The sequence below is a fragment of the Thamnophis sirtalis genome, unplaced genomic scaffold, assembly GCF_051295495.1.
Source record: "Thamnophis sirtalis isolate CommonGarterSnake01/CBP01778 unplaced genomic scaffold, rThaSir2_p1.2 scaffold_4, whole genome shotgun sequence".
In the NCBI taxonomy this organism is placed as follows: Eukaryota; Metazoa; Chordata; class Lepidosauria; order Squamata; family Natricidae; genus Thamnophis; species Thamnophis sirtalis.
The window spans coordinates 49,017,194-49,044,932 of record NW_028261384.1 but is presented as its reverse complement, the minus strand read 5'-3'; the positions used below and the strand labels follow the sequence as shown (position 1 = coordinate 49,044,932).

The 27,739-nt window shown below is 39.4% G+C and overlaps 1 protein-coding gene across 8 annotated transcripts in view; it reads left to right on the top strand.

Annotated features, from left to right (window-relative positions):
* The first annotated feature begins 2,328 nt into the window (after positions 1-2,328).
* The window catches only part of SLC4A7 (solute carrier family 4 member 7), a 142,106-nt gene continuing 116,695 nt past the window's right edge, over positions 2,329-27,739 (top strand). For 3 of the 8 annotated variants that reach the window (XM_087712885.1, XM_014057075.2, XM_087712883.1), the window contains exon 1: positions 2,329-2,495. In XM_087712885.1, the coding sequence (XP_087569011.1) occupies positions 2,448-2,495 (48 nt within the window). In that variant the 5' untranslated portion in view covers positions 2,329-2,447. Of the gene's footprint in view, positions 2,496-19,355; positions 19,493-27,739 lie in introns of those variants that run through there. The other 5 variants (XM_087712888.1, XM_087712886.1, XM_087712889.1 and 2 more) reach the window with 4 other exon arrangements.

Genomic DNA, 27,739 nt, shown 5'->3' with positions numbered 1-27,739 from the left:
CCCCCTCCTATTTAATATCTATATGAAGCCGCTGGGTGAGATCATATGCCGGCACGGGATCAAATATCATCAATTTGCAGACGATACTCAGATCAGGGTCTGGATGGGAGCGAACAAGCTTGCACTCAATCCAGACAAGACCGAGTGGCTATTGATGTTGCCTCCCAAGGATAGTCCAGACATTCCATCTCTTAACCTAGGGGTGAAATTATACACCCCTCAGAGAGGGCCCGCAATTTGGGTGTTAGAATACCATCTGTCGTCTGTGACCAGGGGGGCTTTTGCCCAGGTTCACCTGATGCACCAGTTGCGGCCCTACCTGGACCGGGAGGCACTTTGAATGGTCACTCATGCCCTCGTCACCTCAAGACTTGACTACTGTAATGCGCTCTACATGGGGCTGCCCCTGAAAAGTGTTCGGAGACTACAACTGGTCCAGAATGCGGTGAGTGCCTCCACCTGTTTACTGGTTGCATTTTGCAACCACATTTTTTCACAATATTTATGAAATAACACAATGTTGTATAATTTATTTCCTATGTAGAAAATAATACATACATGATACATATTTCCTATATATTGTGTACCACATCTAAAAAAAGCATTTTGGGCAGTTACACTTTAATTTCTGTCCCCAGAAGAAAGGCTGAAATTGATACAAATTAATACTTGAAAAAGGAAAAGAATGAATGTGGGATAGAGTATATCTTATTGAAGAATATGTATTGTATACAGGGTCATATTTTTTATTTTTATTTGTAAGATGCAATAAAAAGGTCTGAAGAAGATTCTGGTCATATCTGAAGTGACATTTTCAGACAGAATAATTGCTCTTATGAATTTGGTTCATTATAAAGGAACAGACTTTAAATTGCTTACTGAAATATTGTTTACTTTTTTTTTCTTTTGTTCAAAGGTGTTCAAGGGGTTTCTAGTCTGATGCCTTAATCACTACAGCAAATTGGCTCGTATTGTTTATTTAAAAGTATCCAAATATGTCTCACTAAACCATAAAGTTGCATGCTCCCATTGAGTGTGTTTATGAGGAGATACAGCTAATCAAACAAAGGTAAGGTTTTATTTGCAAGGGAAGAAACCATGTTAAACTAGTTTACATCTTATTTGTTAACCAAACTAATTTATGAGTGGAACTAATAGATATTCAAAGATATATTTGCTCCTGGCTATATTATGTTCACCGAAGGCTTCATTTTAATGGAAAGCTACAATTCTTTGCATGTTTCTTTGGATATAAATGTCAACCAGCAGTGGAATATACTAAATATCTTGCTAAATATCAGTGTAGTGACTAAAGTGTCATACATCTGCTGATTCCTCCAGTTCAAAGTTAGCATATTACATAATGTTCAATTTTATAAGAGCTCTGTTTTAAGAGAACAGTCAGAGACACCTTATCTACAATTATATTCAGCAAACAATTTTTATAGCCCAAAAGCATTATCAGTGAATCTGATTAAGCCCAACATTTACTATCGTCCCCCCTCAAAAGCTGAGAATCTCAAAATACCTTTTTGTGACCGTTTCCATCATTTTCCAACCACAGTTGATAGGGGAAAAAGTTTCCCCCTGTTTTGATCCAGGAAGTGAAATCTGTAGCATCTCTCTGCCCACCCCATCCCTCCCCAAACGACCTCACTTGGTGACTTTGGAGCAGTCTCTCTGGCTCCACATTCTGTGCCGGATTCCACACTAAAACTAAGAGATCCTATCATTACTAATCTGAACTGGACCGAAAATGCATCCAGATTGCAATGATCTCAGCTAACGATGCAAAAGTTTTTGTTATTTTCAATGAGTAAATTATGGTCAGTTTAGTCATGTTTTATTCAATGGTCTGGCTCTCTTGGAAACTTGGAGGGACCAACCTACCCCATAGTTGGAGCAAAATGGGGGTCCGAGAACTTTTAGGGCAGAATGTCGTGGAAGCAGCAGTCCCACAAATAGGGACCTATCTCCAAAAGAAAGCGACTGCACCCTGAAAGCTCTCTTTTAGTTTAACTCCGAGACAAAAAAAAAAATCCCTGTCAGTGGAGCTTTTATTTCTAAGCAGGAGAGAAAGCTCGGTCACCTGAAGCGGCTCCCCTTGAGCGCGGAGAAAGGTCGCGTTTTAATCCCCTTTACCCTCCGAAAGTCCCTTCTTTACCCTCCCGCCTCTTCTCTCAGCGCCTCTTCTCCGCGTAGAGGAGGAGCCGCATTCTCGCGGCGATTGGTTGGGCCTGCTGCCAATCGGGCGGCCGAGGGGCGTGGCTAGGCGCGAGCCGGCTAGGCTGTAGTAAGAGCAGAAGTAGCCGTCCAAGTCAAAGCCTCGTTGTTGCCGGAGCCGCGACGTTTCCTTTTTTTACCCCCCCCCCTCTTCTCTCTCGCCCTACGCAGTCAGGCAGCGAGCGCAGACCTCGACTCCCAGCGCTGTCCGTCTAGGGCACGCCATGGAGGAGGAGCGGGCCGGGGAGCAGATGAGGCCACTACTCACAACGGTAACAGAGCGAGGAGGCAGAGGCTGGGGGGGGGGGAGTGTGGGAGACAGGAGATGAGTCCCCCTTCCCAGTCAGCCGGGGGTTCCCTGCGGTTGCTGCTGTTCCCCTTTGTGGGGGCGGAGCCCGTCAGCCCGGTGGCTAAGGAAGCGCCGCCGCCGCCGCTGGGCACTTTAATCCACAGCTCGGTTTCTTGCTGTCGGCTTCTCCCGCTGTCACAGGTGTCAGTGCAGGAGCCGTGTGGGGAGGGCTACGGAAGACTTCTCCCTCCTCCTTCCTCTGCTCTCTTTTCCTCGGTTCATCTCCAGGCAACAGTGCGTGCAGCCAGCCAGAGCCCCAAATAACAGTACTGCTGTCGCCTCGTGAATTCAGGGGATGGTTAGGATAATCTGGACAGCCATCCGTTTAATTCTGGTGTTAATTCTTCCCTTTCCTCTAGGCGAAATGTTTCTCGTCAGCATCTTCTCATGCCTCAGTTGCTCGTTTCCTGTTTCTGTGTATGCGTGACACAAACAGAGAGAGACTTTTCTTTTTACAGCCTCCTGTTCGTTGCTTTCGTTGCTTTTGTTTAGGCCGATCTCTAGATATGGTGAGGGCAGGCCAGAGAGAGAGAGCTTGGTCTCTTTGTTCCCCACCCAGCACTCTCTGTCTCTCTCTGTCTGTTCCATCCACACACTCATTTCAGAATTTTTGACCACAGTACACATAGAAGAGTGTCAAGTAAGGTAAAAGAGGACAAGGAAAAGACTGTAAAATCAAACCTGGTGTATGTTCTGGGCTGGAGTAAAAACTGTGTAGATGAATCTCTGGGGCAGTTGTAATGACTCCTTGTGAAGCTCTGCTAACCCTGTTCTTTACCATTTCACTCTCTCTGGGAGTGCAGACACATGGCTTGCCAGGACCACTTCTTTTGTCCTCAGAGCTTGCTGTCATATGGAGCTCAAGGAAATGATGTGCTGTTTCTAGGGCCTTTTCATTGCCAGTGTTTATGGAGGTGGTCATCAAGGGATAATATAACAGCTATATAAATTCACTTTACTTCCGTTTGAGACTGGAGTTGAAATGAAGCAGTCACATGCCTGTTCAGTAAAACTATTGGGTTTTTTCTCACTTTGATTTTGGGGAAGTGTGATTTTTGTTTGGTGATGGGAAGCTCAGTTTACATGAAAGTTTTACTTTTGTTTTGAGTTTCTGCCATTTATCTTGATGCTAACCATGAGTTCATTGCCAAGGTTTCTTGAGGCTATGGTTTGGCAATTAATCTAATTTAATTGGGTAGTAAAAATGGGCACTAGGTAATGGAAAGCTTTCCTGACAAGCAAATGATAAGCAAACAAATACTCTGCTGTAGAAGCTTTTTTTTTTAACTGTTACTTTTCCTGCTCTGTAACTCTATTAATAAAGAAGCTAAACAGTAGCTTTGACCAAAATACACATTCATAATGTAAGATAGTGGGTAAACATTTTGAATAACATCTCTGTGTCCCAGAAAAGCAGTTTAAATAATATCCAGTCAGATCTTTCAGATCTCTCTGATATTTGCTTTGATGCTTTTGCATAGAATTCCTATATAAATGTATGAAATGTTTATAATTCAGATTGTTTTGAACTTACAGCATATTATTTTGAGTGGGAAACTATTGTTTCAGGTATAAAATTTAAAACAGGGTATTTTAATTTGAACATATTTTGAATTTGCTTAGAATTCAAAATACACATTTTGAATTCAAAACAAATGACATTTAAAATGTATATCCTGGTTTATTAATTGTTCCCAGGCAGGGCTCATTTAAACCCCTCATTATAGCTATAAAGAGGTCTTCAAAGGTAGAGATAGCTTCTAAAGTCCATATATGGCTGAAAGTTTTAAACGTACAACTTCAAAGTTGATTGAAATGCCTATTAGCAAGACTTTATTGTGGAACAAGCCTCATATTCTTGTGATACCGGCCATAGTAAAACAGGGAAGGGACTTTTGGTCTGCCTTTGAGCTAGCTTCTCTCTCATTTCCCTCCTTAAAATGGTATAATGTGTGAAGAGAAGGATTTAACAAAGTTTTGAGAAAATTATGTGTGATTTTTCTGGTACTTAACCATAGTTGTGGAAGAAATCCATTAGTACTCACTTTATAGAGTTTAAGTATTATGTCTTTGGATTGCTTTTATGTATATCTAATACTTAAAGGGCCTCTTTGACTCTTCTAAATATTACAAGGCTAAGTGTCTCAGGAGATTGATTGTTTCTGAGGTTGTATATTGAGAAAAGGGGAATAGAAGTTTCATCATATTATTTGTTTTCTTATGATTTGGGCTATATGGAATTGGTTTATCCTTTTCCCACTACTTCAGCTATTGTCTCATTGGGCTAAATACAATTTTTCATTGACACAATGTATATGATTTTTAAAATTAAAAGATAGTTGAAGTATAATAGTGCAGCTTTTGAATTCTTAAAGATCTATGAGGTTGATAGATCTCAAATGGACTCCGGCCATTTTCTTGTCTATAGCAAAGAGAGCACTAATTTATGCAAATTAAAATGCATACATAATGAAATAGAAATATGTTTCTGACTTGTGCAGAATTTGTTTATTTATTCAATTATATAACTGCTGACAGCTATTTAACTGTCCAGTTATCTGTAGTTTATTTAAAAGCAGAGTATTCATTGTTTCTTTTCTGGTTCCTAATCAGTTCTTTCTGATCATTCAAATACAATCATACTTATCTTAGTTCTCTCCCTCCCCCATATACACATCTGCCCTTTTGTGGAACCTGAATGTACAATTGATTCTTACCTCCCTCTCATTCAAGAAGGCACTTAAAATCAAGTTGTTTTAATAGATCTTTAGATTTTATGTTTTTTTATATCTGTTTTCAATATTATGTAATTACTGATTAGTGTGGTTTTTAATTGCTTTGTAATATTTTGTTTGTTGGTTTTCTTGTATATCTCCAAGAATCAATCTGATTGGGGTATTATATAATTGTTGTAAATAAATACCATGGTGCTTTCCTCCTAGCCTACAAATACATTTGAAAGTTTGTAGATAATTGATAGTATTCTTTTTAAAGGTTTTCACATTAAATAAGCAAACCAACTGTTACTTGTTTTCTTACTATCCCAATGTATTTTTAGTTTCATGTTTTTATTAAATTTTTATCTTTAATAATTCCTACTTGGAAGACAATTTAAATATAACTATAAGCTAAACCCTATAGATATCTCTCTTGTAATATATCTTGTCCAATGAATGTATATGCAAACATTAGTTCTGTCTTGTTAATTATCCCAACAGCAAGGTGAGCATTTCAAAGATGGAGAGTGGGTGGAAGTCAAACAAAAGCTGAAGGTGTGAAATTGATTGTTTTCGTCAGTTTTCAGCCAGATATCCCAGTACCACTGGGGCAAACATTCTAAAGAGTGGGTGAATGGGAAAATTATGGTCATTTATGGTCATGTGATCTTCCTCTTAGCAACAGTCTCACTTAGCAACTGAGTTGCCAATCCCAATTGTGATTGCAAAACAAGGACTACCTGTATTATGTTTCTAAATAGTGAAAATAAATGTTTCTAGTTGATTGCTCTTGCAAGGCATGCTTGCAAGAAGGCTTGCCATTGGTGTTGACCACAATTAAATTATGCTGTTCCTTAATTGTGTTTTATGCAGTCTTACTGATTATTTATATACAATTACCCATAAATAGATATTACAACACTATGAAAACAGTTTGAAGTTGTAATGTGGGATTCATAAGGAGATAAATAATATTGTATGCAATAATTGTTCCTTAAAATTTGTGACCGAGTCTAGATCTGATGATTTCAAGGAGTCCACCTTGAATAAAAATAAATAATAAATTAATATTATTATATTATTAAATAATATAATAATAAATAATTTGTGAATTAATTAGAATTTAGAATTAGAATTATTAATTAGAATCTATTTCCTCATTTGGGAAAGCCATACTTTTCATCTTTTTACTGTGAGAAGTTGATTTGCCGTATCTTTCTACATGTGCTACGTTCCACCAATATATTATCTATCTATGTTTTGAAATTCACAATGCATACTCCTATTCATTTTCTTAATTAATTTTTCTCTAAAACTAGCTTTTCACAAGCTGTTTTTAAGACAGATACATATAGCAAGTAATTTTTTGCCATCTGGTAAATACAATATATGTCAAAGTTGGAACAGTAATCTTACTTTTAAGTTTTTGCTGTATGATATTTGCTACTTACATAAAATGAAAATCAAATGCAGGCATTGTGAAATTGATTAGAAAGAATTCAGCTTTGATTTGCTGATTAAATTTATTTATGAAATCCTTTAGATAATAGATATAAAAACCAAGTTGTTGCCAGCAAGAAATTGATAGCTAAGGAAAAATTTACAGAAACAAGTGAAGAGTGTCTTGTGGAGTCCCTGGTGCTGTCTAAGTTTGGCTGTTTGCAGGCATTTAAGTATTGGACTAGGTAACATCATTAATTCACCCCCCACCAAAACTGGAATGGCAAGCTAACAGGGAGACAAACCGATAGTTATTGGCACTGATGATGTTACCTACTTGTCTATATGAAACATCTGCAAACAACCAGCCAAACTCATGAACGACTCTCCATCTAGCCTTGAGCTACATATATTCTCTTTTCCTGAAACTGTGTCTTAAGTGTAAACATTATTTGGAACTATTTATGTTTCCTGGTATACGCAACTGTGTTATATTTAACTAGGACTTCCTTAAAGGAGTATATCTTTTTTGAGACTACAGTAGTAGCCATACAGATTTTTGGAAAATACATATCTGTGATTAAAGAAGTAGTCACATATCAGTGATATATGGCTGCAACCTGTTGTTACCTTTATACTATGTCAAATATGTATTTTCCTGGGGTAGAGATAATCAGGTAATCCTTGACTTATGACAGTTGAGCCCAATTTTACCACTTTTGTTGCCACAATTGTTTAAATGAATCACTGCAATTAGTGACATGGTTGTTAAGCGAATCTGGCTTCGCCATTGGCTTTGCTTGTCAGAAGGTTGCAGAAGGTGATCCCATGATCCCATGATACTGCAACTGCCATAAATATGAATCAGTGGCCAAGCATCTGAATTTTGATCACCTGACTATGGAGATGCAGCAATGGTCATAAGTATGAAAAATGGTCAAAAGTCATTTTTTTCACTGCATTGTAATTTCAAATAGTCATTAAATGAATCATTGTAGGCTGAGGACTACCAATAGCTGTGTGGTGTCAGCCTTTTGAGGCAGTCCAGATAAGAAGTACGTGAGTAGTAACTGTATCTTTATTATAAGTGAAAACCATGAGTAGTAACTGTATCTTTATTGTAACATAGCTTTGCAACTCTGAAAACACTTCGCCTTTCCTTTAATTTTGCTTTTCAGAAAACTAGGACAGATCCTTTCTGAAATGCTTTCCAAACCTTTTTCTTTTTCTTTTCTGGACTGACAGTACCTTTTGTATCATGATTGTCTAGGCTGCAACTCTTCCTCCTATCTCCCAAGATCATTCCTACATATCATTACTTATGATAATCATTGGATAATTGCTGCTTTTTGATCTGAGATCTAAATTAGATTTTATTGGGGACAACACTCTGATGCCACATAAAGCAGGCAAAAAATTGCTGCCATTACTTGATAGTTCAAACATTTATTCTATCTCCTTTTTTAAAATGCAAAAGCCAATCAGTTAAGATGTTTCAATTTACTATGCCTGAATATAAACTTCATAGTTATTTTTTCTATCAGACATCATCAGTGTGAATTTGTGTTTAATGTATTAAAAAAAACCTGATGTATTTTTTGCAGTGTCACTAGAGGGCACTGTCCCCATGTCTTGATTAGAATGTAGAATAATATAGTAGAAGACAAATAGCAAATTGACTGATACTACAATTATAACATACTCTTAGGTTTATAGACTACTATCTAGAAATTCTATTGAATGCAGTGGGACTGGCTTCTGAGTAGTCAACAACAATTTAATATTACAGTCTTAGGCTAGCGACCAGAACAAATAAAAGCACTCAGTAGATATACACTTAAAACTTCTTGTATAAAATAATAAATAACAAGTTTGCAAGTTTAATAACATTTATATGCTGCCCAATCCCGTAGGACTCCGGGCGGCTTACAGTACAGAAATAAATCAAAAAAATAAAATATAGAGGGAAAAAAATAGATTTAAAAACAGCACACCATGCACTCCGTTCTAAATGGGGCTGGACCGTATTTTGGAGTCAACAGCCCCAGGCCTGCCAGAACAGCCAGGTTTTAATGGCTTTCCGGAACGCCGAGAGAGTGGGAAGGTCCGATCTCTGCGGGTAGATTATTCAAACAAATCTATAATAAAATCCAGTGTCAATTTTACATGGTCTGACTATAAGATAGTTGCAATCCCTAAACTGTGTAGCCCATTGTAGGTTCAATGCTAAAAGAGAAGTGACTAAGCAGTACGTAGCTCCATATGACCTAGCACTGGGACTCGTATATGATGAGGTTCGAATACTTCCTCAAAGCCAATGACCTCCTTGGCCTGTCCGAAGGCTGAAAGAAAGCCATATCCCTGAACTACTGTAGGCCAGAGGTATTTGACACCACCAAGGACCTATCTGAGCCAACGCTGGTCCAGTCAGTCGCTTGGTTGGTGCTACAACAGACGTTAAGGACACACTACATTCCCAAACTCTCTAAATATGTGCGGAGGCACGAATTCAGCCTCTGTAACCAGGATGAAACAATCAACCAGTATGTTGCTGAACTGTGAAAGGCTGCGGCCTACTGTGAATTTAGGGACTTAGATGAACTGTTGCTGGACAGAATCATTTGTGGTGTCTGGGACATTACTTTACAGAGGAGGTTGCTTCCCTAGACAAACCTCACTCTACAAAATGCACTGGACAAAGTCATGGCTACTGAGTCTTCGACCAAGTCGATAGAGATGCTGCAGAGGCAGAATAGCCCAAAAGTGTGTGCAAGACCACTGAAGTCCATCACTAGACTCCCGAGCAAAAACTCTCTGACAATGAGGATGAGGTCTACCGTATGTGCACAGAGAAGAGAATCAGTGCGGAAATTCGAAACCCGTTTCCTGCCTTGCAATCTGCCTGCCATTTCCGAGATGCCATTTGCCAGTGCTGCGACTGAAAGGCACATCGCAAGAGTCTGCAAAGTGAATTCCCTGCAGCACCAAAGCAGCTGGCCACACAGGCTGCATGCCCAAGACCGCCAAGGCAAGAGTCATGGAAGCCATGCCAGAAGTAAACATGGCCGGACAACAACACTATGTTCCAGACAACCATTGCAAGCAAGCACACCGCGGAACAAGAAGCTGAGGATATCCATCCTCCTTGAGTGATCTCCCTGCTCTATGGAGATCGACACTGGCTCATCACTGACCATCATTTCCCGGGCCTGAAGAAGGCTGTCTCCAACTTGAGGAGGCACAAGCTAAGGGTTCCAGACCAGCACCTGAGCGACTACCAGGAGAACCAAATCCCAGTTCTGGGTCAAGGCACTTTCTGAGTGCAATTCAAGTCTTTCAATGGGCTGCTTCCTGTGACTGTGGTTGGCGGAGCCCTGCAGAGCCTCCTAGGCTTAGACTGGTTTGGATTCCTGGGCCTGGGGGTGACCGGTATCAATGCCATTCATGATGACAGCAGCGAAGAACTACTTAAGGAGTTCGAGGACATCTTTGGCACTATGGCACTATCAAATATGGTATTAGTTTCATGCATAGATTTTTATTCATGAAAAAACCATACGTGTATTCAAATTTATTCATAAATTTCTGTGTATATACTTTGTGTCCTAGAGTTGGAATGTAATTTCAGGGGAGAGTTCAAAATATATTATCAGTAGTGCTTTAGAAGAGCTTGACCTAATTTCTTTTCATTAGTACATATTATGCTGAACGGATTATGTACCTAATTTCAAGAGGTAATAGTTTGGTGCAGCATATTGTCCCACTGATGAAAGGAAAGCCATACTTAAAATTTTGGTGACCTAGATTTATAAAAAAAATTAAATACATTTGTTTCACTTTCTAAACAGATTTCATATATTCACTGATTCTGTATTATCTCTTTATTATTCATTTAAATTAACCATCTGTAATAGAAGCTTCTTAAGCTGTATTTTGAAAACATAGTGCTTAGTGAAAAATAAACAATCAGATTAAAAGATATACCTTGTTATTAACTATATGTAAATGACATAGCTAAGACAAAGGCATATATAGTTTTAAAGGATAATGATCATGTTTTTGGAGTATAAGACCCCCCCCAAATGTGGGTGGAAATGTCTGTGCACCTTATACAGCGAATATTATGGCAGGGAGGGAGGGGTCGTGGTATGGCGCTGATCAGCTGTTCTAGAATTGGCTGAAGTGGTGGTGAATGGGCAGAGGTGGCAGGGGAATGGGCCGCCATGGCAGGGAATGGGCTGCAGCAGCCACAAACAGGCTGCCACAAATGGATGGCAGGGAATGGGCCACAGCGAATGGGCCACGGTGGCAGCAAAAAAGCTGTAGCAAATGGGCCACATGAATACTGGATGGATGCTGGGAGGCAGAGGCAGTTTCACCTCCCTTGTTTTCCTCCCCAAAAGGTAGGTGCATCTTATAGTCTGGATCATCTTATAGTCCAAAAAATATGGTATGTTTCCCTTCCCAATTCTCTGTAATAGATATTAAACTATTGCAACTTATATAAGCTTTGTCCCCAGAAGAAGATAAAATTGCACCTATTTTTTACGATGGGGTCTAGGAAGCAAACATATATATATTTTAGGTGATTGTCAGTCAATAATCAGTTCAGATCTCATTATCATAGTTACATTAATTGGATCACATCCAATTTGGAGTTACTTGGTCACACCCACATTTTTTCCAGGGAGTGTTTTTTTACCTGGTAGTTATTTGGAAAGCTTTATTATGTCACTAGCTGCTTTCCCATTAAAAGGCAGCAAATCTTTGGTTTGACTCATCTACTTAGTCTGTGTTTTAATAGAATAATAGAAAAGTAGAATTATAGGATTGGAAGGGACCTTGGAGGTCTTTGGATAGAGTATTTTGTGCTATCTTAAGTTGGCAGGGAATTCTGCAATGAAATGGCTTGCTTTTTCAGTCATTCTTCTGATGCAAGACTGGTGTCTCTCTGAAAAGAAATACAGGTAGTGCTCAACTTACAACAGTTTGTTTATTTACAATGGCACTGGAAAAAGTGATTTATGATCATTTTTCACACTTATGACTGTTGCAGCATCCCCACACACATGTGATCAAAATTCAGACACCTGGCAACTTATTTATAACAGTTGCAATGTCCCGAGATCAAGTGATCCCCTTTTGTTACCTTCTGACTAGAAAATCAGTGGGGAAGTCAGATTCTCTTAACAACCATGTTACCAACTTAACAGCTGCACTGATTCACTTAATAACTGGCAAAAAAAGATCATAGAATGTGGCATGTCATTTAACAAGTGTCTCACTTAGCAACATAACTTTTGGGCTCAGTTGTAGTAGTAAGTTGAGGACTACCTATAACTCTGAAGCCAGAACTGCAATTAGTTGTATCATCTAAGCTTCTCTGGACAAAGAGAACAAAAGAAATTGTCCACATCTGCTCCAGAATTCAGCTCCTCTTGTGGAAGTCTGCAGAATCCAGAAAGACTGTGTATGCATTTTGTGAGTAGGAGCACTGGAAGTGAAAGAAGATCAAGCTTTAATATTGTGAATCACCTAGAGTTGCTTAAGATGGGCAACCATATTAACCTTTTAAATAAACAAACAAGGAATTTTGACCCCTCAAAGTTAATTAAATAGAACAATTGATCCAGGGGTGGGTTCCTGCCAGTTCTAACCTCTTCTATTGAAGAGGTCCCACAAATCTACAGTGCCGTTTAGAACTGGTTCCAGCTCCCTCCCCCCGCCCATCCGCACATCATCAAGATGAAGAGCGAGAGGAGGAATTCTAGGAGTTGAAGTCCACAAGTCTTAAAGCTATCAAATATGAACACCCCTCGGGTTTTTTTCTAAAGGGTTAGGGGTGCAAGGGTCTTGTAACTTGACAGCTTTAAGACTTGCACACTTTAATGCCACAGTTCCTGAGCCAATATGACTAGGGGAGGAATTCTGGGAGTTGAAGTCCACAAGTCTTAAAGCTGTCAAGTTTGAACACCCCTGGGGTTTTTTTCTAATCGGTTAGGGGTGCAAAGGTCTTGTAACTTGACAGCTTTAAGACCTGCGTGCTTCAAATGCCAGAGTTTCTGAGCCAACATTTTGGTTGCTAAGCAAGAGCATTGTTAAGTGAGTTCACCACATTTTACAAATTGACCACGCCCACCCAGTCACATGGCTGGCAAGCCACTCCCACCTGGTCACATGGCCAACAAACCACTCCCACCTGGTCACATGCCCGGCAAGCCACTCCCACAAAGCAGGCCACAGCTACAGAAGAGGTTCTAAAATTTTTTGAAACCCACCATTGAATTGATCCCTTTTTATGTACCCCCAACACAGTACTAAAGTCCTCCCACTGCCTCAGTTAAGCAAATTACATGCAGAAGGCACACTTATGACAAACATTATAGAACATGCATGTCAAACTCAAGGCCTGTGGCCTAAATCCTGCCCGCAAGGTGGCAAGATTTGGCACTTGGGGCTGCCTTGAGACTGTGAAGGACTAGCCTGTGGCACCTCATCCCGGGTCCAGGATGGCCAGGCACTAATTTATAACTTAACGGCTATCATCCGGGCTGGAACAAGATCAATCTTTGACCTACAGGGTCACCTAGGAACTGGCGAGGAATTGCCCTGCTCCACCCTGCTCTCTGGGTGCTTGCTGCCTGCACAGGCCCAGGTAGTGGGGCTGAGTTGGTGAGGGGGGGGGCTAGCTGGTTCCAGGGCTGCCCCAAAGATTTAAGGCTCACCATGTTCCAGACTGGATGGTTGTCATCCAGTTATAGATCAGTGCTGCACTCACCAATGGCATCTCCATGGCCTGCTTGCTGCATGCAGCTTCCCTTTCATTGGGACCGCCCCTGTCCTGCCTCAGGTGGGAAAGCCATAGATGCAATAAGCACGACCATTGGCAGCACTGCCAATCTCCATTCATCTCTTCCTGAATTCAGAGGAAGGAATGAGATGGGAATGGGAAGGAGCAGAGAAGGAAGGAGGGATGGAGGGATGGAGTGAGGGAGGAAGGAAGCAAGAAAGCAAGGAGTGGAGGAAGCAGTGTTTCAGGCTAGTCAGGGCCCCTTCTCTGATTTAGGATTGTCTCTTTCTCTCTCTCCTTCTCTCCCTTCCTCCCTCTCCCTCCCTCTCTGTGAGTGTGTGTGTGTAGCTTTATTTCTCCCTCTTCTCCCTTCCTCTGATTTCTTTTGTTCTTGGAAAAAAGGAGCTGCAGGAAGGAGAGATGGGGTTGTCTCAAGAAGTGAGACCCCAAAATTAAAAGAAGAACTTTTCAAATTTTTGAAAAGTTATGAATGCCAACTCTGGGCCAATGGTTTCTCTTTTTATTTTGGGAAGTTAAGAAATTATTATTATTATTAATTATAAGCTGTTAAAAGTATGGCTCTCAAAAGCAAAAATAGAAAATAAATACATTTTTATTTGGAGCTTTTAACAGCTTATACTGGTAGTTTAAATGGGGCATACCATGTTTCCCTGAAAATAAAACAGGGTCTTATTTTCTTTTGATCTTGAAATAAGCACTTGGCCTTATTTTCGGGGATGTCTTATTATTTTTGAGGGGCAGGAGGCAGAAAGCATGGTCACCTCATGGCCCCTGCTGTGTTGCAATATTTTTGAGGAGGGCTTATTTTAGAGCATGCACTGAAAAGCCCGATTGGGCTTATTATTCCGAGAAACGGTAGATAAAATCAAGAAATTAATTATGTTAATAAATATCTGAATTAATTCTCTATTCAGCATGATAAAAAAATTTCCTGACTCAGTGGAGACAGCATCCTTGTGTGGGTTATTCTTGTATCATCCAATAGAACTTTACCTTGAGGTCTCTAAGCTTCCCCTCTGTTGATTCGGATTCGAGGTCTCACCAGGACCTTAATGTTGAAAGCGGCCCTTCAATTCTCAGTGTATGCCTCCATTAATGCGGCCAGGTTTTCATCTAAATCAGTTAGGTCCACTATAGCAGCCAGGCACCTTTTGTGGCTGCGGCCTTGGCAGGCCAATGTCAAGAATAAGTGGTGCCTCACCTCCGAACCTTTTGCAAGGAACAAACGGGGGTTCCCCTTGAACCCAGACTTATCGAGTCTAAGGATAAGAGGAAAATTCTCCCCTCTGTTTTCCGCAGGAACAAGAACTGGACCTTATTGTCGCAGGTTGTCCTTTCAGAACCCGGATGGGGGATAAGGGTTCTCCTGTCCGGCCAGACACTACTCAGGACGTCAGGATCCCCAAAGGTAGCAGGACAGGATGGGTAGAGGTTACCAACGATTCCCCCCTTCTAGGAAATCTTATTGAAGTACAGGAAATTCCTGTCCCTTCCGCAGACAAAAGTGACTGCGGCTGGAACCTTCCCATCAGCAGTTGATTGGCCTTCTTTGCCGATCGATGGGAGGAGATAACGACGGACACCTGGGTCAGGGAGATGGTAAAAACAGGTCTCTCCCTAGAATTTCTCTCTTACCCCTGAAGCATTTCCTCCTCTGTCCCATATCCTGGGACCAAGAAAAAAAATGCCTGGTAGACCAAGCAATTCAGCATCTCTTGGACATCTAGGCCATTCGGCCGGTGCCAGAGGAACAGCAAGGGTTTTACTGCCTTCTGTTCATCATCCCAAAAGCTTCAGGGGGATGGAGGGCGATCCTCGACCTCAAGGCCTTGAACCATCATATTGTCTATCAGTGATTCAAGATGCACTCATTAATGGCCATCTTGGAAGGCATCCCCAGACTTCCTGACCTCGATAGATCTGATGGAGGCCTATCTCCACGTTCTGATCTGTCTAGAGCAATGGTTCTCAACCTGTGGGTTGGGACCCCTTTGGGGGTCGAACGACCCTTTCACAGGGATCGTCTAAGACCATCGGAAAACACATATTTTTTTAAAAAATAAAGAAAACATAAAATAATTTTATGGTTGGGGGTCACCGCAACATGAGGAACTGTATTAAAGGGTCGCGGCCTTAGGAAGGTTGAGACCCACTGGTCTAGAGCACCAGTGGTTTCTCCACTTCTGCTACCGGGGGCGCAACTACCAATATCAGGCTCTCCCATTCGGGCTCTCGTCCGTGCCCAGGATATTCACCAAGCTACTAGCAGCCTTGATGGCCAACCTACAGGGCCGTCCCATACAGATAATGTGCTACCTGGACAACATTCTCTTGTTGTCCAGGTCCCCAGACCAGCCCCACAGGGATCTGTGGGAGGTCATAGAGGTTCTGGAAACCCATGGCTTCTCAATCAACCACTCCAAGAGTCACCTAATTCCAACCAAGTGCATAATTCACCTAGGCGCTCTCATAGACACCTGTCTAGGTCAGGTATTCCTGTCAGAGGAATGGCAGCGAAGTCTCTGGGAGTTAGCTTTGGCAGTTCGGAGACAGGGTTCCACTTCTCCAACTGTCCCAACTGCTAGGCAAGATGGTCTTGTGCTATGCAATAGTGCCCTGGTCCAGACTTCACAGCAGCCCCCTCCAATGGCTGCTCCTCACGTTCCAGAAGTACAACAGCAGCTGCTCATCAGTTTGGATCACCTTGCCCCCAAGGTCCACAATTCCCTGGCCTGGTGATCATCTCAGGCCATAACAAAGGGCTGCTTGTTCCGAGAATCATGCCAGATGACCATCACCACTGATGCCAGCCTACTGGGTCATTCTGACATGGAGGTAGAACAGGTCAGTGGACCCACTCGGAAAAGCAACAGATGATCAATTTCCTGGAACTGGGAGCAATTCACCTGGGGCTTCTGTGCTTCCAGCTGTCAGTGGAGAGGCAGCACATGTTGATCCTGATGGATAACATGATGGCGGAAGCCCACATCAACCGGCAGGGTGGAACACGATCCAAGCAGCTGATGAAGGATGCCCAACAACTGCTGTCTTGGGCAGAGACACATCTCTTCTCCCGACAACATCATGGCGGATTGGCTGAGCCAATCACAGATAGATCACACCAAGTGGGAACTCCACGCAACCCACTTAAGAGAACTGACCAGAAGGTTCAGGATCCCCACCATAACAAGAAGGACTCTCAGTTTTTCATGAGGTATGCAACTCCAGGTATGCTCTGCGATGTCACTGGCCGCAGGGCCTTCTTTATGCCTTCCCTCAGTTTCCCCTGATCCAGCGGGTCATCAGGAAGCTATTGGAGGAGAGGGCAGAGTTAATCCTCCTAGCACCACACTGGCCGCGTCACCCATGGTTCGTGGATCTTCTGTCTCTGTCGGTTGCTCCTCCATGGAGGATTCCCCTCTCCAACATGTCTCTCTTCCAGGAGGCCATGTCACATCCCTTGACAGGGGGTCAAGTTGACCACATGGAGGTTGAGCGGCACTTAACGACTGCTGAGGGCTTGTCACCAGATGTCATTCAGATGATCCAGGCAGCCAGGAGACCGACCACCCTTCATATCTATGACTCCACTTGGAAGACCTTCTGTTCTTGGTGCTGACCCAAGATGGTGGCTCCCCTCCGGGCTGGGATGTACCACATTCTCCAATTTTTGCAGGATGAGTTGGCTGCCAGGTTGGCACCCCAAACTCTCCTTAGCCAGGTCCTCCTCCTATGTTCTGGCCTTGACAGACAACTGACCTCAGAACTGCTCATTCATCAGTTCCTGAAAGGTGCTGCTAACTTGCTTTCATCACCGTGCATCGCTATCCTTCTTAGGACCTGCCTCTCATCCTTCAGGCCCCATTTGAGCCCCTGCGAGACACTTCCTTACTCTTCATGTCACAGAAGTTCTTGTTCCTGGTGGCAATCACTTCTCGCTAGATCTCGGAGCTGGCGGCTCTTTCCATGCAACAGGATCTGTGCACCTTCCATATGGACAGAGTGGTTCGCAGGGTGGACCCAGCATTCATCCCTAAGGTGAATCCCATCTTTCATCGCACTCAGGCATTGGTGCTTCCCAACTTCTGTCCTGAGCCGGTCCATCACCTAGAACACAACTGGCATACCCTGGACGTTTGTAGAGCTCTGAAGATCTATTTACGCATGACCTTACGTATTTACGTTGACCTTCTGTCGCACTGAAGCATTGTTCATATATTTTCAGCCAGACTCTATGGGCCTTAAGATTTCCTCTTCTTCATTAGGAAGGTGGATCAGGGCATGCATTGCAAAGGCATATTCCTCTCAGGATCAGCCAATTCCAGATCACATTACTTCCAGATCACATTACTCAACTGCGCTACATCAACATGTAGCGCAGTTGCCACAGCCGCCTGGGGCACATGAGGTGTGCAAGGCGGCCATGTGCGCATCTCCATCCATCTTTATTAGACACTACAGAATTGACAGGTACGCATCAGCTGATGCGGCATTTGGGAGGCGAGTTTTTCATCAGGTGAGGGTTAATCAGAGGGATTCGTTTTGGATGGTTTCCCACAAGCTTTGGTATGTCCCACACAAGGATGCTGTCTCCACTGAGTCAGGAAAATGTAGCATTGTCTTACCTGATACGCTCATTTTCTGAAGAAGTGGAGACAGCATCCTGCCCCACCCTTAGGGTGTGGGCCACTATTTAGGGAGATATCATTTCTTTTATGCAAGTCTGTCTGCATATTAGTTTTGTCATAAAAGCTGGGGATCTCAGCAGGAAGAGGCGGGACTTAAACTTTGCAGACTCAGTTCTATTGGATGGTACAAAAATAACTCACACAAGGCTGCTGTCTCCACTTCTTCAGAAAATGAGCATATCAGGTAAGCCAATGCTACATTCCAATTTTAAAATTTCCAATTTTCAGAAATAGGTCTGATTAGAGTGCATTAGAATCATCTGGACAGAATAATGGTACATTATTAAAATGTTGGATAGTTTTTACTACTTAAATAAAAAGAATAGGAAATTTACCTAAAAGAGATTTTGAAACATGGATTTATTTGAACTAACAGTTAGTTAAAATTATATATACAACATTATTGAGAAAAAGTGGGTTTATTTAATAAAGTGCTATGAAAATTCTGAATATTTTAAGTTTATGATTTATTATTATTATAAAGTTGATATGGTAATTCAGTTGAGATTTTTTAAAGCAAAATTGTCCCGATAGCTAGTTTTAAACAAAGAGGGACACAAATGGCTAATATATGGAAGTATGTTTGGGTGTGAAAAGCTAAAGATTAAAAAGAAAAACATGCAGAGATTATATTTCAAATAAATAGCTTTTAAGAACTATAAAAATAAGTGTTGAGTTGTGCTTTTTCAATGGGGACAATCTCAATCTCTTAAGTTTTCTGAAACCCCTAAGATGATTTTTTTTAAAATGATGGTATATTAGGAAATGTTTTTCAGATATAAACATACTGTCTTAAGTATTTTTAATGCTTAAACTTTTATTTTTACATTTTGGAATTTGAATCAAATATCTGTAGTTAGTAATAATGAAATTTTAGCCTTCAAAGAATAATATTTCAGTTGGGATGCTGTTTTAGTTACTGCTGTAGCTAAATGCTAAGTCACAAACCACATAGTTTCAGCTCCTTTTTTGGTGTTCCCTCTGTGGGAATTGAAGCCATGCCATGTTCCTCAATTCTGTTATTCTGTGACCCTGTGCTGGTTGTAGTTACTGGCTTGAAAGATTAAGTATTTCTGGGAGATAATTGGCTGCAGCAGGGAATTTTGTAGCAGTATACATCTATGTTGGATATAATGTTATAAAAAGGTTATGTTTATGTACAGTCTGAAATCTTGGAGCACATTACACTGCAGTCTTTTACAAGGACGTTTTCTTTTTCTGCATCAGCATGGAAGCAATGCATCTAGACAGAGAGCTGCTACCTGTATGTAAATATCTTTTTTCCTTTTTATCTTTTCACATTACTAGCATAGAGGTTATTCTTCCTAGTTTACCGTCCCAATGTGCATAATTATTTATCAACTGAAAAATGGTGCAAAATGTTAATAGTAAATTTCAAACTGATGAAATTAACGAATACAAATTCATCATCATAACCTTAATGACTTATTGCAAGTTGTTTTTAGATGTAGAAAGTTAAGTGCATTAAAAAATCTTTGAATGAAATGCTTTTTGTACTGCATATTAGCTAACATCTTTTCAATGAGGATGGGGGAGGGATATCTATTATAGTGGCTTTTTGAATAGCAATTAATAGAGAAATATTTATCTAAAATATGTTTCTATTAAGATTTTTTTATTATCCTTCCTTTGCATTGCTTTCTTAAAAATTGGCACATCTCATTTTTATATGTTTCAAAAACATTATTGATTTTGTGTGTTTTGCTGTAAATGATTTTAGTACGATAACACTCTAGCTTGAATTCTTATTGAAAATGCTATATGAGCATTTATAAGAAATTGATTCAGATGTCATAAAGGAATAGTCACCATTATCTCAATAGGTAGTAAAGAGGGACATGTTTAATCAGAATGAATGTATTGCAGCAGTTGTTTATAAATATGTAATTTAACAGGATTATGCCACATATGAAGGCTTTTTAAAATTTACTTCCCTGCTATTTTCTTGTGAAAAGCTTGAGCTGTATTCTGGTCAAGCAGCAATGCTTGCTACCATTATTTTTTCTGTAACATAAATAAAAATAAGGTACTTCAAGGTGCTCTATGTAGTCAGGAAGGAACAGAAGGTTCAATGACAAACACTGTAAACAAAACCGAAAGCTTCTTCTCTTTCGTGTCAGAGTGTAAGTTAATATTTCCAAGGTACTATTGGAAATAAATAATTTATCAAATTTTGCCCTTAGGATGGATTCTGATCCATTTTAAATATGGGTTATGTTATACTTGCTTATAGTCTGTGATACTCATTTTGGAGGGTAGGATACAAAAACAATATTTAACAACTGCTCAGATAAATGCCATCAATCAATCAAACAGTACTTAAAACCTAATGAAATAACAAGGTTTACATGGTTTTCTGGCATGTAAGCAAAGACACTAATTGAGCCTTTGGGGAAGTATGTTTCATAATGAAGGAGACACCACAATTAAGACATGGAATTTCATCCAGGTTCTATGAATTTCCCAGGGAGGAGGGGCTTTCATTAGATGATTGGATGAGCAGAGTCAACTATAGCAATATAGTATCTTGACACAATGCAATCAATAGAATAGAATAACAGAGTTGGAAGGGACCTTGGTGGTCTTCTAGTCCAACCCCCTGCTTAGGCAGGAAACCATACACCACTTCAGACAAATGTTTATCCAATCTCTTTTTAAAACTTCCAGTGTTGGAGAATTCACAACTTCTGGAGGCAAATTGTTCCACTGATTAACTGTTCTAACTGTCAGGAAATTTCTCCTTAGTTCTAGGTTGCTTCTCCTTGATGCTGTAATGACCTATTATTAGAGATAGTTATCACTCTAATGTTGATTAGAAGCTAATGCAAAGTGAGTGCAGCCAATTCAAAATTAGTGTTATTGCAGTGGTGGGATTGTTCCAGCAGCAGTCTGCCTGCTATCTTCTGCACTAATTGGAGCTTCTATGACATCTCCAAAGAATAAGGTGCCTGAGCCTTCACAAAATGTTGATTTTTTTGTGTAGGCATATACATAGTTTTGTATATCATATACACTATTGTACATATAGTTGTTCAGCCCAGAAGAACGTGATGCATAAACCTAAAAACTATTTCATATTTTGCACACAAATAGAAGGATAGGGCTCCTATCTTTTCACCTCAATTTTTCTCTCACTACAGAAATGGTAACTTAACTTGGAGAGTATTCTCTAGAAATGTGATTGCCTGAATAGCTGATTATACCATTTTATTTTGTTTGAATTACTTCTTAATTACTTATTTTGACTTGTGGATATCCATAAGTAATAGTAGATCCTTAAACATAGGAAGAATTAAAGAGAGTACTCCTAAGTTAACAGAGGCCCAGTTATGTTGAAAAATTTTCTCCATCCTATTATTGGTTGCAATATTCTGTAAGGGAGATTTCTGAGTTTGTTTGAACTGTTGTTTTAATTTTTTGACTTCTGATTCTCCCAGATCTTTACCTTGCTAAATGAGCCAAGATGTTTTAAAATATCTATGGCTTTAAATCTCGGAAAAGCAGGTTTCTAACATGTGTATGAACCTTTAGAATAACATTGGAAAGAACACTTGACAAGAAAGAAGAAAACTTCTCTTCCTAGCTTTAAGAAAAATAATAGAAATGATAGTACTTTTGACAGTTTAAAACTGCACAAAGTATTTAAAAGCAGATTTAGATATATAGCCTTGATTATTATTATTCCCTTATGTTCTGTATAACTTTTGCAAATCAATGAAAATGCAAGGGAAAAGAAAAAGTAACTGGTATAAAATTCAATTAAAAAGCTCTGTAATCTGTAGGAAATTTCAAAAATGGAGAAGTTAGTCCACAAATCAGCTTTATTCATTTTATGAATGATGAAATTGGTTAGAAATTGGTTATTTCATGGATTGTTATTTCTATAAAGTACATGTTATATATTTTACATCTGCAAATTCTGAAGTGACTTAACAGATCTAATGCAGCTGAACACTGAAAAATATGTAAGACATAGTATATTTAGTTCAATTATTTTTTATATGTGAAAAAATTCAACATGTGTTAACTTTGTTTCTAGCTTGTTAGACGAGATGTTCACAGCAAACTATTATAAAATCCTAGAAATGCTTTATAAGTGTTAAGCAATAAATAACAAATCTGTTTTTGTTAAATACATGTTTTATAAAACATCAATAGTGCAGAAATAGATGGAAATTATTATCAGACAGTTAAGTGTTGCAACTAAGTACAGCAGATGCATCATTCTTATAATTACCTATTTCAAACATTACATCTGTTGGGTAGATAGATGATTTGAGAATGTTCTATAATTCTGGATTTGCAAAGATGATAAAGTCAAGGCCTCCAGTTTAGAAAAAACTAATTAAAAATATGCTATTGGCTTATGTTACATTCAAATGAAAACCTACGTTCTACCACTGTTTCAAATTTTCTGTTGTTGGTGAGATTGGAAACTCTCAGTTGTGTTGTATTATTTCAGATATTTATATTAAAAAGTAATATGGGGGAATTACGTGTTTGCTGTTAGTTAAGTGTCTTATAGCACATATTTATGCTAAGATGTTGAAAAAACGTAGTTGTAAATAATATGCATATTTGGGGGAAATTGATTAATCCATTTTGCTAGTTAACTTTTCTCAGTATTACTTTTTAAAGTATTTGAATAGTGCAGTAGTTTCCCTAATTCTCAAAATTAAAAGTACCTTATGATAATTATCCTTCATGAGACTGGAAACTGGTGTATAATGTTGGCTAATATATATTCAATGTGAACTTCCAACAATAAAAAAATTACAGAAATAGTTCATTGAAGTACGAAGCATCTAATATACAGTTTTAAGACTATACAGATGTTCTTTTTAATTCATATTTTCTTTTTTAATCCAACTCTTAAGTAATATATAATTGTCGTTTTTAATTAAAAATATATTTACAGACACTCAAAAAGCTTAGATTGGACAATTACCTTTAAAGCAACTGCATAAAATTAAGCTAAGCAGTCATGATTGGCTATGACTAAGATGATGTTGTGAATTTCAAGGCTGAATACTGATCTGAACAGAATCACCATAATCTAGTCTGAAACTTCTGTCATTATGCCGCAATGTTTTTATTTATTTATCTGCTATCAAATTGTTGTCAGCTCTTAGCAACTATATAGATAGCTTTTCTCTATAACATCTGTCCTTACATGGTCTTTACTGGATTAGAAACACTGAGGCTTTTTCCTTATGATGCATAATAATGGAATTTACTTCTACAGGGTAGACATATGACCAATAATTTGAATGGCTTTAAAATATAATATATAAATTCATAAGAGATGATATGTATCAGTGATTATTAGTCATATTTGATAAAATGGATCTCCTAAGAAGCAATATATTTTGGAATGTTGTTAATAAAAAATTGAGTAAATGCTTACTTAATTACTGTTTTTATATAACTATTGAATTTAAAAAATCAATAAAATAGTAGATAATAGAAAAGCAAGCAAACAAGAATTATATCACTAATATAGAACTAGAATGGTTTTGAAAAACGTCACATTATAAGCCAGATTATTGGAGTTACATATTCTTTTTAGTTATCTTTTTGCCATAGAGTGATGGTTATATCCATTAATGTCATTGTATTTACAGTTTAATATTTTGCATGCCTTTTTAAATCTGATAAAAAAATTGGAACAACTTCCCCATGATACAAAACTCAAATTCCCAGGATGAGGTGATGACAAATCTCAGTAAGCTAAGGCTCACATTGATAATGTTGGATGTGGTTTGCTATTACAGTAATAACATAAAAAACAGGGGAGGATGCTATGAATGCTTCCCAAGTTTAAGGATAAGAAATAAGATGTAATCTAGCTAATAATGATACTATATATGTTTAGGTACCTGATATCAGGAATAAAATCAAATTATATATATATTATGGGTTTCTGTCTGGATGGTCTCTTGTGACGAGCCGAAGGACAGAGAATGGAAGTAGTGATCTTCCTCCCATATTTGGGCATACCAGGGGTTGTGAAAATATATCTCCCCCCCCTCTCTCTGTGTGTGTGTGTGTGTGTGTGTGTGTGTGTATACATGTGTATATGTGTATATGTGTGTGTGTGTGTGTGTGTGTGTATATATATATATATATATATATATATATATATATATATATATATATATATATATATATATATATATATATATATATATATATATATAGGCATCAGTATATATATATAAAACACGTACACACACTTGCATAGGAATTTTTGAAGTAGATTTAAAAAAAAGCAATATAGAAGATTCATCTAACTTCCAACATTTTATTAGAAAAGATTCATAAATTCATATAATTTAGACAGCTTTGTTCCATAGTTTTAGGCTGTCATAATGAAATAAAGCATTGGTTCTGATAGTTTTAATAGACCACTAGGAGTTGGTTTGTGTCTTGTGGTTTATCCTAGACTACTTCTTAAACAATAGATAGAAACGGTAGCCAGGAAAGTCTTTACTCAGTTGTGACAAATTTATAGTGCATTGATTGTATCTCTGCTTAGACCCAGATATCCTATATGGTAATCTATGCCCTGATCATGGTAATCTATGCCCTGGTCACTTGATTGGATTACTGTCACATGCTCTATACATGAGTTGCTGTTCAAAATGATCTGTAAACTATAGCTGGTACAAAATGTAGTAGTTAGAATTATGATGGAACAGACTAACCAGCTAAAATAACACCTATTTTGAAATCACATTGGTTGCCAGTTAACTTCTAAACTCAAATCTAGAGTGCTATCATTACCTTTAAAACATTGAGATATATTAAGCACTGTTTCATCACCATCGTATTGGCCTATGTTCTAGTTGTCAAGTGAAGGTCTATTGTAACTCCCCCTTTTTTGCAATATGGCACACCCACTTTATGAAATTCCCTCCCCTTAAAGGTACAGATGCCCCTCCCCAGCTTTGCTGGCCTTTTATTAAAAAACAAAATCAGTCTTATTCTAGTTCTTAATCTAGTTTCAATTTTATGGTGCTCATGCTATACAAAGTTAACTATATTAATAACATTTTGAATTACTGTAGTTCCCCTAAACATCTCTGAAAGTTAAATCACTCAATCAATCAGAACAGAGCTGGAAGGGACCTTGGAGCTCTTCTGTTTAACCCCCTGTTCAAGCAGAAGATCCTATGCCTTTTCAGACAAGTGACTGTGCAGGCTCTTAAAAATCTCCAGTGGTGAAGCACCAACAACTTCTGAAGGAAAGCTTTTCCACTGGTTAATTAGAACAGAACAGAACAAAACAGAACAGAATAGAATAGTATAGAATTCTTTATTGGCCAAGTGTGATTGGACACACAAGGAATGTGTTTTTGGTGCATATACTGTCAGTGTACATAAAGAAAAATAAAATACATTCATCAAGAATCATAAGATACAACATTTGGTGATAGTAATAGATTACTAATAATCAAATCATATTAGGAAACAAAACAATATAAATTGTAAAGATATAAGCAACATGGGTGTTTTTGATGTTAAGTCTTCATTTTAAGTCTTGAGATATAATAGAACCTAAAAACTTAAATCTGTCTACTGTTGATACTGTGTTGTCTAGTATTGTATGAGGTTGTAGTTCAGGAGGGTTTGTCCTAAAATCTACCACAAATTCTACTGTTTGGCTGATGTTGCTGTGTCCGAGATAGAGATTGTGGAGATAGGTGGCAGTAATTTTCTCTCAAACCTACAGTAAAACACATTCAGGTCATCTGCCAGTTGTTGATTTCCTTCAGCATGGGGAGGAGGTTTGCTATAACCAGTGATATTTTTAAGGGTTTTCCACATGTTTGCTGATTCATTTGTTGAGAAGTGATTCCTTAGCTTTTCATAGTAGCTTCTTTTTGCTGCTCTGATCACTCTTGTTACTACATTTCTGGCCTGATACAGCATTCTATCACCTTTTCTGTAAGCTTCCTCTTTGATATGACGTAGCTGCTTAAGTTTAGCTGTGAACCAAGGTTTATTGTTACTGTATATTTGCAGGTTTCTGATCAGCACACAGTGGACAGTGGATTACCCCCACCATCTCAGCACATCACCTGGGCATGCGCACTGGAGGCAGCAAGCACCCAGAGGGCAGGGTTGAGATGGGTAAAATCCAGCAGGCTCTGACAGATTTTGGAGAACTGGTAGTGGACATTCTGAGTAGTTCGGAGAACCAGTAGCAGAAATTTTGAGCAGTTTGGACAACCGGCAAATGCCACCCTTGGCTGGCCCCAGAATGGAGAGGGAATGGAGATTTTGCAGTGTGCTTCCTGTGGAATGGAGATTTTGCAGTATCCTTCCCCTGCCATACCCACAAAGCCACGGCCACAGAACTGGTAGTAAAAAAAATTGAATTTCACCACTGGGTTGAGGTGATGGGGCAGTTTCTCACTGGCTTCTCGGTGACCCTGTGGATGAAGACTGTGTTCCAGCCAGATGGCAGTCATCAAGTTATAGATTAGCGCCTGGCTGCCCTGGACCAAGATAAGGCATCACGGGTCAGGCCTTCACTGTATCAGGGCAGTCCTGTGGGCTATATCTATCCACATCACAGTTTGAATTTGGCCCACAAGCCTTGAGTTTGACAGCCCTGCCCTTTAGCTATTAATGCAATATTAACTTTCTTCAAGGTCCCTGGTAACCCTCATATCTGTAAGACATAATTCATTTTATTTTGTAGAGGTTGTAAAAGTTCATTTTCAAAACATCATTACAAACTTGATAATTCACCTACTCCAGACACCTTTCTTCTTTAATCTTTTTATAGCTTTAGAAACTTTCCTTATTGTTACAAGTTTATTCATAATTTGACTTTGCTCTTTTCCAGGGCGCTGCTCAGGAGAATCCAAGCTAGGGTTAAATACAGCCAAACTGCCCAGAACTGAATTGAAACTTTAAGCCATGCCTCAGGTGCTGATTAGCTTCAGTTTTTTTCAATTCAGCTAGCCCAGTGGACACACTTACAATTTCTCTTCTATTCTATCTCTTGCTTGGACTCTCTTTGTCTGTAAGTAGTTTATATTTGATTATATTGGAGCAGGCTTGGAGAGCAAAAGAAAAAAGGTTTTCCTTAGTTGTTTGAATTTGGCCATTCTCTCCCTTTCGGTCCTCCCAGTGTCCTGGATACCTTAGGCACTGCGGGGGACACAGGCAGTTGTTGGGGGGGCGTGGGTCGGAGTGCTGACGCCAGCGCTGCTGCAGCAACCCTGCTGCAGCCGGATCCCCTGCGGAGAGCCCTGTGGGCCGTCGTCCGTGCTTGCTGAAGCAGCCATTCAGTGCTGTTTTTCTCCGAGAGTTATTATGATTCTGCCGGCTTGTTAATGTGCAGGCATGGCACGCATAGAGCCGCCCGCCATTTTCCCCCTGTTCTGCCGGTTTCGCTTTCGACTCCTAGCACATGCTGCAGCTGCCTGAAGCCTAACTCATAGCAGGAGCCGCTCGGAGCTATTGTTGTCCGGCC